Raw genomic sequence first — 14,096 nt, 5'->3', positions numbered from 1 at the left:
TGGTGTGTGTGTGTGTGTGTGTGTGTGTGCTCACACGCGTGCACATCCACATGTATCTATGTGGAGTGACGATACCGCAAAATTCTCTCATTATTTGAACAGGACTATTGGCCCGGACAGCTGACATAGCGGTACGGGCATCTAGGCTCAATGTACTGTAGCCTGACAGTGCATCGCAGGTTTGAGTCCCGATCCCGAAGACCTTTGTTGCATGTCACTCCCCTTCGCTCTCTCACCGTTTCCTGTCAAACTACTGTACTATCAATGAAGGCATTAAAGCCCAAAATAAATCTTACAAAAAGAAAATAACTATATAATAAAAAGTTTTTAACAGGACAGTTTGGTTACCCTAAAATGACTGCAGTGATAAGAGCATAGAGGATGTTTTTCTTCCAGAAATTTCACACAGACACCTTTTTAAAAGAAAGTTACTTTTACTTTAAGGCAATATATAATGGTATGTTGGCACAGATCAGGGCACCACATTGATTAAGAAACTTTGCACACAACAATAAAGGTAGTGCATTAAAGCAAAACGTTTGAAGCCTTTTTTCAAGCATGCAAAAATACTGTAACCTCTCTTTTATAAAAATATCTCTTGTACTTTTGGAGATATATATAAAAAATAACATTTAATTCCATTAAACGCTATGGAACTCAAGATTTGTATCTCCCTACAGTGTTTAAAGAGTTCCACTAAAATAGACGTTAATAGTTTTTAAGATTCTCACTATGCTCACCATAAATTAATTAAGTAATTTGCAACAGTTTGTTCATAGAACTCGCGTCTCTTATGCGAGCACCGCCATGACGCACTGTCATGCTCATGCCGCAACTTGTCAAGTGATGCTTTGCATTCACACTCATGTGCCAGGATAAGAATGCAGGCACATTCTCAGTAGGTTGGATGATGTGATATTGACTGTTCTCACAGATTGCCAAATAATTTACCAGTTGATTGCAGAGATACACAGGGTTTTCGCTCTCTCTCTCTCCCTCTCTCTGAGCATGCACTGTATGTGCCCCGTGCAGTTCATCTGTGCAGAGATACAGTATTGAAGCGACTAGCTGAAGCTCTGCCATCAGAGTTGTTTGAACTGTGTTCCACTCTGAACAATTGACTGACCGAATCAATCAAAATGACGTTTTTTTTTTTTTTTTTTAAATCATTTTCTAATGTTTAAGACTTTGTCCCGATCATAAGCGGGTCTAGTAATACACAGCAATAAATGTGGGTCGGTCTTAATTTGTTTATTAGAAAAGAAAAAGAGCCTGTACATTACACATAGTATAATTTTCATTCTTGTATACTATTTAAGTCATAAAATGTAAATATTGTCTAATTGAGACAGCTCTAAATAAATTCAATAAATACAAGTAGAGTGAGCCAAACAGGCCCTGCCAATATTTATATTCACAGAATACAGTCTGCTGATCAGTTTGGGGAGGGGGGATGGCTGGGTGGGGCAGTCAGCTCTGTGAGGCCGACGGGGAGGCGGAGGGGGGGGGGGCGTGCGAGGGGCAGGACTGGGCACGGTAAGGTACTCAAGAAAGTACAGGATGCTTTCTACCCTTTCACTGAGCAAGATCCATAAATGCTCAGTTTTTCCGTCTCCTGCAGGGAAGTGAGAGAGACAGAGATGCATCAACACAAAAAAAGAACAGTCCCCCCCGCCCATCTTCCCTGCGCACACACACAGTTCAACATAATAATTCCTGTCTTCCTGGCCCGGAGGACTTGATGTTCACGAGCACTAGGCACCCATCTGCACTTCCCCGATGGATGCTGGACAAACGTGCGAGGAAGGGACTTTAACATCGAACAGGGTTTACAGGCTTGGTGGCCGACCCGGGCGAGAGCTTCATGCCAGTGGTATGGAGACTGCGCCGTTGGCTCGGCTGCGGCTGCGGGTATGGACGCTGGACTCCGTCAGCTCGTCACCGTGCTCCTCAGACTTCTTGTCGGCGATGGTGGCCAGGAAACGCAGTGTGACCGTGTCCCACTCCTCCGGCAGCAGGAGCAGCAGGAAGCCCAGGCAGATGATGCAAGTGGCTGTGAGACGCACCATGCTGAAGATCACCTCATGTTTCAACACGTCTACAGCTGCGGTGGTGGGGACGGGGTGGGTGAGGGGATGGGAGGAGAGGACGAGAGAGGGCGCAAAGGAAGGGAAGAAGATGACAAAGATGGAGTAGAAAACCACGACAGGAAGAGGGAGAGTTAGGGGAAGGTTGGTGGGATAGAAACAAAAACAAATTGAGATTAATTACATAAAGTAAGCCAAACCACAGGATACTGGGGCTGTAGGAGGATGAACATAGCTTAGCGGTGCAGCTTACAATCAGCACAAATGGACGACTCTGTCCTTTGTGTCTCTGTGGTTAGAAAAGCCCGTAACCCACTGACCTTCATACAGTCCATTGTGGTTAAGGAAAAGAACCCATCTGTAGGCATTTAGAGTCGCCTTAGCAACCCGATCCTCCCTTGGTGAGGGGATAGTTGCAGCGTCGGTGGAGGCACATCGATGATTGGGTTTCCGGGGCGTGAGAGCCAGACTTGCTGTGTAATCATTTTGCTACAGTGGCCAGAAATGCTGACCGTTACTAAATACAATGCCATTGCAGGCACGCTCTGTTCAAAGTGGCTGTTTTACTCCCATACTGTAAAATCTTGTGTTATGGTGTTACTTTAACACTGAGAGACCTAAACAATCTTACAAACATAAACAGATACTGTAGGTAGCTACTAGCTCCACCACCAAAATGTATGTTTTATTGTCTCTAGGTGATTGACTCAGCTCTTCATACAAGGGAGCCGTTTCGACCGAAAATCAACCAATAATTCCCAGTAGGTTATACTTATTACGCCGATCTTATCTAGCCGATCGGACCTACTGCATGTAGTCTGGAGCCTACTGGCTGCGATTGGTGTTGATGACACGTTAACCGATCTTATCGGTCTACTCGGGTATACTGGACATGCTGGGAGCCTACTGAAAATGACAAGCCTCCTCATACCCTCCCCTAAACTTAACCGCAAGCACGTCGCAGTGCGGTCCTAATGTACGCCAACCTTAATCCTGTCGTTCTTTTTTATCAGTCGGCAGAGCATGCCCATACTCGTCGAAAACAATCGTACTGATCCTGAACATTTACATTGCCTGTTATTTCTTTCATTTTATTTAACAAAACTACTCATTATCATTGTCGATAATATTCTGATGTTGTCATACAAAAATGCCTAATAAAAACTATTAAAAAAGAAAATCGTACTGATCCTAAGTGATCACTGCAGTCTTGTCTATTGATAACAGTTGAAACGGGTGTACAAGGACTAACAGAACAATTACATGATTTGTTTACGTTGGTCATTATTGTAAACATTGGAGTAAAACATACCTATATTTCCATATATGATGGGGTTAAAAAGTTCCCAATACCGTAATTTCCATCTGCAAAATGTAACTATTTAAGAATAGAATTCTTCCTAGCGCCACACGTCGCAAATGGGAAGAAGGCAATAGCGGGAATGCGATAAAGTTTTCTTTAGCAGCAGTAAAACAAACGCTCACAAAAGGAACTTATTTTGTGAGTACGGATGTTCCATTTATTGCTTATTTATCTTTAAGAATCTGCTCCTCTCATTAATCCAAGTCTCGTGAGTTAAGTGTGCCAGTCCTGTGGCCATAGATGAATGGGTAGTAGAGGCTGTCTGTGAATTGGAAGGTCACCGGTTCGGTTCGACCTTCAACTCACCCAGTCTGTGTCCATGAGCAAGACATTTTGTCACTAACAGCTCCCCCTGTGGCTCATCTGAGCAGGCATCTGCCGGGTGAGAGCAGTAAAAGTGAAGTAATTTCCCCTCCCCTGGTGATCAGCAAATAATTCCTTTCATTTCCTTACATAATAAAGTGAAAGTACCTGCATTGCCTGGCACACTGAGCAGTGTTCCTATGGAGATGAGGATGGGGTATGTCAGCACAACACCAACATTCACCAGGACGTTGAACACTGGAAACCACATGGAAAAGGGTTCAAATTAGTAATGTATTCAAGGGAATCAATTTTATAACTGCTTCTGAAAGTATATAGGTGATATAGGCATGCACAATCATCTTATTGGTGCGTGCGTGCGTGCGTGCACTCACCCAGCCATAATCCAGCCAGTCCACAAAGATACCCCCAGGGCAGTGAGGAAAGTGAACCCCAGTGCTCTACCTTGGTAAAGTAGAGGACGAGAGGCACACAGGAGATGAAAATAAGATTGAAGAAGCCCATTGTGGAAAGGAAGTGAGCCACCTCTCCCAAGTTGGCACTGCCCAGGAACATCTTAAACAGCACCTGTGGCACAGTGAAGGAAACGATATTAAATTCCTGCTGATCGTTCTCATGCAGGCATTTTTGGGTTATTGTGCTGCAGTGTTTGGCCGGATGTCAATCTGGTGTCTTTTCTGAGTAACCTAATCCAGTATTAATAAAACTGCGGCACTACAGACTCAGTAGTGCTGCTGTAGTGAGGATGCAGTTTGGATAAAGCCTGATACTATACTCAAGAGGTTCTCAAAATGGGGTCTGGGGGCCACCTGGGGTCCTTGAGGGGTTTCCAGCCAAATGAATGATAGCTAATCTTCACCTACATGTATGTAAGTAAATACAACTATGATGTACAAGAACATCTATTTTGATCAGGGTTTCACTGTTATCTCTATACGTACAGTATATAGACAGAAAATAAAAGTATTGAACATATGACAGACCATATTAGACAAAATCATCTATCACATCTATCACATATCAGATTGGGATCCCAGAGTCCATAGCATAGTCAAGTGCATATCAAATTAGGGGTCCTTGAAATAAAATCCAAGCTAACCTTGTAGAGAGCTGACGTGGATGCAGAGCCGACAGCCAAGGCCACACCAACAAACGAATCCCCATGGAATCCATCGGCATAAGCCATCATGACAATACCTGTGATGGCCATTATGGCAGCTACAATCTGAAGGCAAATAATGAACAAATATCAGCACAATATGAAAAAGACTAAGCTAATATGATGAGTACGTCCAAAAGCCCCACTATATAGAGGTCGTGCTGCTCCAAGTTTCATGGCAACCCACCCTTTAGATTTCATATGATAATGATCTGTGTTGGATGGACCGACCGACAGACATTTCTATCCATAAGGCCCCACCACTACTATCTATTACAAGTTACACTCCATATGGGGCTGTATTTTGCGTGTCTTAAGTACCAGGTCTTATTACTTAACTTAAGACCTGGAGGCGTGATCAATGCCATTTGGCTATTCTGAGTGGCCAAAGAGCATTGACCACGCCTACAGGTCTCAAGTTAAGTAATAAGACCTGGTACTTAAGACACGCAAAATACAGCCCATGATGACTCCAAACTACCGGTATGTCTCAGTAGAGAATGGATAAAGTTTGCATTGGTGGTGGCTTTGTTAGTATACTGAGTCTACTGACCCGAACACCCATGAAGCGGTCCTTGAGGACGATCCAAGACAGGAGAAAGACGAAGGCCTTGTGGCAGCAGTAGAGGGCTGAGACGTCAGTGGCGGTCAGCTTCCTCAGGGCCAGCAGATACAGGTAGTTAGTCAGGGTCCACAGGATGGAGAAAGGTGCTGTCCTCTTCAGGAAAAGCTTCAATGTCATCCCATCCTCCCCAAAGAGTTTGCTACACTCCCTGTTAGAGAAGGGACAAGGAAGTATGCAACAAGTTCTGTTACTTAGTGAGAGTACTTCAGAGAAAGTGCTGAACATAAGCCACTGTTTCCCCTCATTGCAGTCAATATCTCCACTTACAGGCCTAACTGTAAATGTCAATTAAAGGAGAGATATGTCATTCCAATTGTGTGTCACTAATGCTGTAAACTCTGTTTATGATCAGTCTGCTTGCCCACAGAGGTTTATTAATCCCCTAAAACTCCAAAGGATTAGCCAGGTCTAAGAAGGCAGATATTCAGCCATCGAGTCATAAACAACCTTCCACCTCCTCACTGACATTGCCTCTGCATGCTGATGTTAGAGACGGTACGTTGCCAGCTGATTAGAGTTGCCTGTCAGTGATGATATATGAACGGCATCTCCACCATGGAGATGAAAGCCCTGTTAAACCCCTGACAACATCTCAGGAAGATACCAGACCCCAACTATGGGCAAACAAGCTTGATAATGACCTCCCTCCTATTGACATGGGAATAGCATCTTCTGATGATCTCCCTCCTGGCTCAGAAGCATCATAATGTACAGTATGTCTGTGGAAAACACTCAACTGCCTGAGAACATGAATGGGGCGACCAGAAGCTGCTTTGGTCAGATGGTGTACAAATTTAGCCCAACCATACCATGCAGAACTGCCTTCTGCCCCTGTGCAGCTTAAACAACCTTGCAGAGTTCTATAATGATGCAAAGGCATCTGTACATAAACGGGAAACTGGCATATAACAAACTATACTGTGTGACTAATTTCTGATTGGAGCCAGAAGGGAGAAGAGTTTGGGATGTGTGGAGCGTTGTCCTGGCGTTTTTAGTGAGGGTATTTCCAGCTTCCCTGCGTTCGCTGATCTGAGTGCGCGGGAGGGTTTGTAGGGTTCGATCATACTTGCAAGATATGGGGGAGCCATACCTTTGGTTGCTTTGAATGCCAGCATCAGAGTTTTGTATTCTGTGCGGGCAGCGACCGGGAGCCAGTGGAGGGAGCGGAGCAGGGGGGAGACATGTGAGAATTTTGGCTGGTTGAAGACCAAGCGAGCTGCGGCATTTTGGATCAGCTGGAGAGGCTTAAGTGCACATGCTGGTAGGCCAGTAAGGAGGGAGTTACAATAGTCGAGTTTTGACAAGACTGTTGTCTGGATTAGGAGCTGGGCTGATTCCCGGGTGAGGAACGGTCTAATTCGTCGTATGTTATAGAGTGTGAACCTACAGGATTGAGTGACAGCTGTGAATCGATTGATAAGCCAATCCATAGCCAAGCCCTATACGGCCAATGGGACACTAAGCCCGCTCTCGTCTCCCCCACCACACCATGACTAGAGACTGCAAACGCGACACTAAGGTACAATATGCAAGAGAATGGAATGCAAGCTGATATATAATGACTTGATTCATTTATTGTTTAACCCAGTGTCAATTAATTGTCTAGTGTAATCCTGGGCACTACACTCCCTCTGCCAACCTGGGGAGAGCAACGGACTGACCTCATGTTGGCCAGGGGGAGGCAGTTTAGAGACCAGGATTACTGCATGTTTTTTTGTGAGGGTACCTACCTACCCTATAGGGGAGAAGATGCAAACTCCACCTAGTGTTCTCTCCTCCCACTGATGATGCAGAGGAGAGAACACGCCCCCATCGCCCACAGTGTCGCAGTGGGAATCGAACCCAGGACCTTTTAGCTGTGAGGCGACAGCTCTTCCGACTGCTGCCACCGTGCCCCTGAGAACCACTGCTTCCATGTCCTTGCTCATCCTCTCATGTCCTATAATGTCCTCTAATATACATCCTCTCATGGCGTCTAATATCTCTCATGTCCTCTAATGTATTGTAATATCGTTCATGTCCTTTGATATCCTCTCATGGCGTCTAATATATCTCATGCACTCTAGTCTAACATATTCTTCTATCCTACTTCTAATATCCTCTGATGTCCTCTAACATCTAGTAATGTCCTCTCATGTTCTCTAAAGTCTGTACGTTATATTAATCGATTATATTGTGTTCATCTCGAAAAAAGGTATCCATATTGTATAATGTATTTTAATAAAGCAGCCTAAAGCCAAGGTGATGCAAAATGTGTTCCAATGGAGCCAGTCTATTTATTATTTAGTCTCTATAATTATCATATGTTAAATATTTATAAAACCCAGACTTAACCACTTTTACTTTCTCTTAAAAACAAATGTCAAAAAAGCTTTGAGCTGGCCTGGGCCATAGCTCAGCGGTCCAGGCACCATGGCTGGTAATCCAGTCTGGCAGTGTGCCGCGGGTTCGACTCCCGATCCCGACGGATGCATGTCACCCCCCATCTCTCTCCCCATTTCCTGTCAGCCTACTGCCTGTCCCTCCATAGAAAATATTAAATAAAGGCGAAAGCCACAAAAAAAAACATTTAAAAAATAGGGGGAAAAAGTTCTGTAGAGCTTGTAGATCAGCTATATTTTTGTAACGTAGTAGGGCATTAAATTACAAATAAATAAATAAAATAGGTAGATAATAGGTTTCTGCCCAACAGCAACGTTATGTTACTCACCTAAACTTTTGGATGGGGGTCTGCTTGTCCCCTGTGGTGGCCACGTGTCCAGAGTAGTAGATGGGAAAGAAGAGGATATTCCAGTTGCTGCTGAACCAGGATATGAAGAAGGGACAGGAGAAGGACTGGAAGGTCAGCTTTACCACCTGAGTGGTGCCCACCCAGGACGAGCTGACACACAGCACCAACAGGAGCCCCCCCAGTACCTTCAGGACCGTGTGGGCGCATGTCTGGTAGGACGAACTCTCTCCGCTGGCCTCACTGCCCGGAGTCTCTGCATTGGACTCAGACCCCTCTTCTCCTGGTTGAGTAATAAGAACATTAAATAAAAATGTAATATTCCCACTTGCAGGCTTCTGTATTGATATATCAACATAAATGTTATAACTTGGTGTCTGATTTCTGGTTCTCGACTTTCTTGCTTTTCCATGTTTTAACTTCTTCACAGACATTTGGCATTTTCTTTTGAAAGTGGTTACCAATGGTATTGGCAATGGTTACGGGCAGCCATGACGAGAGAACAAAGTCAATTTTTACTTACCACGGTTCAGCAGATTTTCTTTTATGTCACTTCGGAAGTGATAACATTATTCAAGTGGGTTGTATCACCCCACATTTTATGAATAGTAGTACTAGTCAGTGTACTCGAGGCTAGATGTTGTAGGATGTAACATATTGTGTGATCCCTTCCTCAGGTGCAGTAGGTAAGCATGTATTGATCCACTGTCCTTAGTGAGCACTCCTGCAGCGCAGTTTGCATTACCTGCTGTAAAGGCACTAACACAAAAGGCAAGACTTTGCTAAAATGCATTGGCTTAGCATGGTGGATGCCTGTAAATAGCATCATAATACAGCGTAGCATGAACAGTTTGAACACCCATTACGTTCAGATGTGCCCAGAAACCTGAGACTCTGAAAGCAGGAGTCAGCCTGACCACATGACACTCCACAAGAAAGACGCAACAACCTTGTCGCTTGTGGAAGCCTGTATTTGGACCATTATCACCGTGCTGCAGTAACTTGGGGGACATTTGCTATAAATAAATCAAGGTTTATACGCTTAAACAAACTAGGCCAACATTATTTTTAGAAAGATAGACAGATAGCATGTCAGTCAGTCAGACAGAATAAATAGACCATATATTTAGACAGGTAGAAAGATAGGTGGCTAGAAACTACAATGATTATAGAATATACTGTCTACTGTATAGTGCTGGCTCCAGTTGTGAATGTGCACACACTCTTTTGCACACTATTGAGAGCATGGTCAATGCCACATACAGTACATCCGACTGACACAAAAGAAAAGCTGCTAAGGATTTATTTCAAACACATTTCTCTGCATCTGTCCCTCCCTATGCCATCAATGCAGAATTGCAAATGGTGCATAGCCTTAATTGATTGTGGAACTGAATTACTTTTATATTCTTAATAACTCCGCTGGGGGGGGGGGGGGGGTGTACATACTCCATACTCACACATAGGCACACATACATGCATACACACACACACATTCTCTCTTACACACACACACGTACACACACGCATGCATCACACACTCACTCACTCACTTGCACGTGTCGTGCAACAGTATGAGCGTGTTTCTTGGTTGATGCGAGGCTGTTTCCGGACAGGGAGAGAGAGCCCAGATCCGTTGTACACTCTAGCTCTCAACAGTCCGATCAATTTACACTAGGACAGGAATAAAAGATGACATGTGCTCAGTGTTTGCTGCTCGCGCCCTCTTTGCTGGCTCAGCACAAGAAGCTCTGCCATTTCCACTACAGACAGTGCAGAAATGTCTCTACTGCAGGGCCTCTCATGGGTGCTCATTATTATCCTTTTGTTCACTGCAAACGGACATTAGCAGGGGTTCAAATGGGAGCAGCAGGGTACTTGTAACATGTCGAGTAATAATTGATTGATTGCTCTTCTGTGTATTAAGTCTTCCGTCAGAGGCAAAACAACCAGCCAAAATCCAATACATTTCACACTATTAAAGTCATACATCAAATGAAGTACGAACGTTTTAGCATGATGTCTTCAGCAGAGTCAAGCAGACTTGTAGAGGTTTTAATGGTGTGGTGTGTGGTGCCAACCACATTTATATTGCACCATGAACTTTGAAAAGAGATATGGAGGCTGTCGTGCTCCGTTAAGTGAGATCCATGCAAAACTGAGCAATATAGGAAAGCATGAGCTCATTTCTGTCATTCTAAAGCACTAAAGGTGATGGATGTAACCTTTAATGTTACTATTGGATTAATAGTGGTGAATTTAATAGAAAAGGGAATAGGCCTTGAATATGCCCACACTACAATGATGAATGTCCAGACCCCAGAGTAAAGACTGGTGATAATTTAACTTCTGTATAGTTAAATGTGGTAATGAATTATATATGGGTAAACTTAAGAAAGTTTTCAAAAACTATACAGAGTAAAAAGGACGATCAAGTTTTAGTTTTTGGTTCAATTGTTTAACTAACTATGAAAAGTTGCTTTTTATGCATGAATTGATGTGTTTGAATACTTGTAAAAGGTGTATAAAGATTTTTGTTTATTTTTAAAGTTAAATAACAAAGGTGTAGATGTAATAAGCTAGGCTGCTTCAGTCTATACTTTTTTCCCTCCATAATATGAAATGTGATGAACTAAGAATGTTTTGATGGGGAAAAAAACTAATAAACTAAACTAAACTAAACGAAATGCATTAGAGTCTTGCAATATTAAATGTGTGCAGTCCTGCTTGCATTGCTATAAAGGTTTCAATTGACTTGGTTAAATTTACACTCCAGATTTTACTGTGCATTCTAGGTGTGGCGTTATACACACCAACAGGGCAAATCGTTTTATGAATCTGTTGCAAATTAGAGGTCAATTGAGTCCAAGATTCAGAAAAGATTGACAGATTTGTGTTATTAACAGCTAGAGATAGGTCAGAAACTGTATACATGTCCTACCTTGACCAGGATATGTAATGTATATAACACTAATTGCATCTCACATTCTGTATAGTTCAATGCATTAGAGAGAATGATGAGAATTGAATTGATACATCAAAAGGTGTGCACTGTGCTGTAGTGCTTGCTGTATTTACTCAGTTATACAAGTTTAAATTTTACAGCATCTCATTTGGGAGCAGGTTCTCAATAAGAGGTGGAAGCAAAACACTGAAGACTAATCTAGACTCAACCAAGACTCATCTAGGGATTTGGTTTAATCAGATTGTGTCTTAGAAAGGATTCCTAATCAAGCTTATGAGCCCAGTGGCTTCTTACTTGAAATGAAAACACCAACATGAACAAATATGTTACTCATAACAGCCAACATTATTGCAGAGATGCTGACTAATAGTGCTGCTAAGAAAAAGGTGTCTGGCAGTCTGGTGCTGCAGAGGAAGTCACTTTAAATTAAATTACAATTAAATTGTAATTACTTAAATGTGATCGTGAAGATCATTGGGAATTTGTGAACGCTCACATTTTTATGTGCTCCAAATTCAATCAGTCGTCCATAATTTGTTGGCTCATATCATCAACAAATCTATAGTACAACTATTATGAGGTAAAGTCCAACAAATAGTTCTCACATACTCAAAAAGTAAGTAAGCTACTGGGCAAGTGCCAGTGAGTAAAGTTGTTTTTCTAGTTAGTTACATAGAAAATCAATGGTTTCTTATAGTACACTGAGTGTTTATTTAACTCTGAGAGTGTACAAATGGAACCAAATGGACCCATCCATTTGGACCCCTCCACACAACCATTTGTGTGTGTAATAGGGGCTGACCGTGATAGTCCCTTCAAAGATGAGCAGGCAGGGATTAACACATTATCCTTTAAAACATTGACATTATCTGTAAACTATACAGTCATAACATGCATGACAATAATGCATTAAGTTAATGAAATTACTGCAGATTCTATGCAGGTGTTTCTTCAATAAATACTGTAGTATATGCCATACTATTGGCACACTCTCATTAAGAGAGCATAATCCCCCTGCCAGCATGACGCAGTACTCTGCTGGAACCTCATATTTCAATCCATTCAGTGTTTTATACGTACCACAGAGGCAGCCCCCTGGTGACATTGATGGATAGATCTGTGCTGCATCCAACCTGGACGGCACATTGAGCCTGCATGTACTACATGCCAGAAACTGCATCATCTCCTTACCCAAATTAGGTGAGTGGAGGTGGTACAGCTCGGTAGCTTAATGATAAAAGGAAGATTAGTGGAATCTTTCTCTAATCCCAGGTACATCATCAACTGTAGGTTAACGGAAGCTATGAATTTCAAGTCTAGGGCAGCTAGAAGTACAAATGTTCGTAATTCCTCTAAGGTCATCTGGGACAGGTCTGCATTCTGAGAGTCAAAGCAAAAATGTTGAGAAGCAGCGTTCAGTTTTTGTATATCTGGAACAAACTTCAAAAAAGTCTGGAACTATTTTTAATTATATTTAAATGTCATTGTATGATGCATTTCCTTTACACTTTTGATAATTGTGTAAAGCACTTTGAATTGCCTTGCTGAAATCAAGAACTCCTGCCAAAATGAATCACATAAAAGAGGACGGCAGAAATGAACCGATGTGAAAGCAGCTGACAGGGGCCTATTTCGTTTGTTATGTTGAAATGAATGGTGTACCGCAAAGGGGCAACTAATAACGACCAAGCTTGTGTTACTGCAGGTCCTATTCAATATCTTAACATCCGTTAACAAGGGAACACAATAAATATTAGGCTACTCTTTATATGGCGGCGTAATGTTTCAAGAACGATCATTTTAAGAAACACTGCAGTGATACATTGCCAAGTATTAACAGAGCTCTCACACTACATTCTGATTACTGATCACTGTAATGACATGGGAGTGTTTGTTTTCCAATCCCAGGTCTTCGATACATTCTGCAGGGTATGTAAGGTTCTACAGTGTATGTAGAAGCATACAGTTAGTGAGAGAACTACAGCCTGATTTATACTTCATCACACAGCAGTGTTGTGTCAATAAAAGCTGATCTACAAGCTCACAATGTGTCGCATGCTGCAGTTCACACAAAGGACATTCTTCCGGTGCTTTTCAAATGTTACTGCACCCTGAGTTACCTGAAATAATAGGGATTCATTCATTTGATGCTACCCAACGTGCCAACCGCCAACCTCCAACCAGACTCCAGAGACATACATATCTACGGACACACAGACGCACGGTGTGTCTCAGCCTCAGGCCCAGTTTACCTTCAGAGATGGGGCAGGTGAGGACCTGGGTGCTGTAGGAGCTGAGAGGAGCCACTCGGGCAGAGTGTTTCTTCATCCTCCGGTAGGGGACTCAAGCCACAGTCCCTCCCTGGGGTGTGTGTTTGTGTGTGTGTGTGTGTGTGTGTGTGTGTGTGTGTGTGTGTGCCACTGGTTTGCCCGGACCCCCGCAGGCTCAGTTCAGCTCTTCCTGTTGGCTTTGAGCATCCTCAGCGTCCTGACTCCTCCGCTGATTTTGTTTGTTTGTTTGTCTGTCACTTTTGCTTGATTATCCACCTTCCTCCCAGATCTCTGTCAACTTCCTCTGCCTTCTTCCCAGTGTTGCGATCCTCACTTTCACTCTCTTTCAGTCTCTCTCACTGTCTCTCTATCTCTCTCTCACTCTGCCTCCCCACCTCCTCCTCCTCCTCCTCGCTGTCTCTCTGGACAGCCGTGACACGGCTCGGTGGAGCTGCGGCTCGGTGGAAGTGCGATGGAGTGGAGACTCTTTCAGTGTTGCACTGTCATGCAGTGATCCAGCGCCTGCCACCGTCTCCAAGGGAGACTGAGCTTCAAGTGTGTGTGGCACGGCGCAA

The 14,096-nt window shown here is 43.2% G+C and overlaps 1 protein-coding gene across 1 annotated transcript; it reads right to left on the bottom strand.

Moving 5' to 3' along the window:
* Nucleotides 1-1,246: 1,246 nt before the first annotated feature.
* slc35f4 (solute carrier family 35 member F4) lies at nt 1,247-13,824 on the bottom strand. The gene is made up of 7 exons (XM_083791209.1): nt 13,504-13,824; nt 8,269-8,569; nt 5,487-5,706; nt 4,874-4,999; nt 4,149-4,341; nt 3,922-4,011; nt 1,247-2,104 (listed from the first exon to the last, which is right to left on the bottom strand). The coding sequence occupies exons 1-7, from the start codon at nt 13,577-13,579 to the stop codon at nt 1,863-1,865; spliced, it is 1,248 nt and encodes a 415-aa protein (XP_083647335.1). The 5' UTR covers nt 13,580-13,824; the 3' UTR covers nt 1,247-1,862.
* Nucleotides 13,825-14,096: the final 272 nt, after the last annotated feature.

The sequence above is a fragment of the Protomyctophum parallelum genome, assembly GCF_964188405.1.
Source record: "Protomyctophum parallelum genome assembly, chromosome: 20".
NCBI classification, from domain to species: domain Eukaryota; kingdom Metazoa; phylum Chordata; class Actinopteri; order Myctophiformes; family Myctophidae; genus Protomyctophum; species Protomyctophum parallelum.
The sequence above is the reverse complement of the archived record's forward strand: the minus strand, read 5'-3'. Positions and strand labels throughout refer to the sequence as shown.

Bases quoted from the DNA above. Each gene is read 5' to 3' on its own strand.
- slc35f4 (XM_083791209.1), bottom strand. From the start codon at position 13,579: ATGAAGAAACACTCTGCCCGAGTGGCTCCTCTCAGCTCCTACAGCACC. The intron at 5,000-5,486 runs GTCAGTAGACTC...ATTTGCCTTCAG, and splicing joins ACCGCTTCATGGGTGTTCGG to ATTGTAGCTGCCATAATGGC. The intron at 2,105-3,921 runs GTACTTTCACTT...CCACCACCGCAG, and splicing joins CAGTGTGCCAGGCAATGCAG to CTGTAGACGTGTTGAAACAT.